General features: G+C 42.9%; 1 protein-coding gene across 1 annotated transcript; it reads right to left on the reverse strand.

Moving 5' to 3' along the window:
- Positions 1-8: 8 nt before the first annotated feature.
- On the reverse strand, positions 9-209 carry LOC106322428 (MATH domain and coiled-coil domain-containing protein At2g42480-like; the record flags this gene model as incomplete). Its single annotated transcript, XM_013760435.1, has 1 exon — positions 9-209. A coding segment is annotated over one exon (201 nt), but the record flags the coding sequence as incomplete, so codon positions are not given.
- Between the last annotated feature and the right edge of the window lie 3 nt (positions 210-212).

Genomic DNA, 212 nt, shown 5'->3' on the forward strand with positions numbered 1-212 from the left:
ATGAGGACATTCATGTATGCTGTCTTCAGCACTTGGTTCTTTGATTTGAAACCTAGTGCAATGTCTGGATGCTCTGCGAATATCTTCCTCACCAGAGTTACCTGAGAAGCAAGAACCTTAAGACCGTTCATATCCACAGTCTCATGCTTCTCTGGTACCTCTCCGCTTTCTCCGTCAACAGCTTCAATCATATTAATGTAGACCTCAATGAT

Source organism: Brassica oleracea, unplaced genomic scaffold (assembly GCF_000695525.1).
Source record: "Brassica oleracea var. oleracea cultivar TO1000 unplaced genomic scaffold, BOL UnpScaffold31614, whole genome shotgun sequence".
Taxonomy (NCBI): domain Eukaryota; kingdom Viridiplantae; phylum Streptophyta; class Magnoliopsida; order Brassicales; family Brassicaceae; genus Brassica; species Brassica oleracea.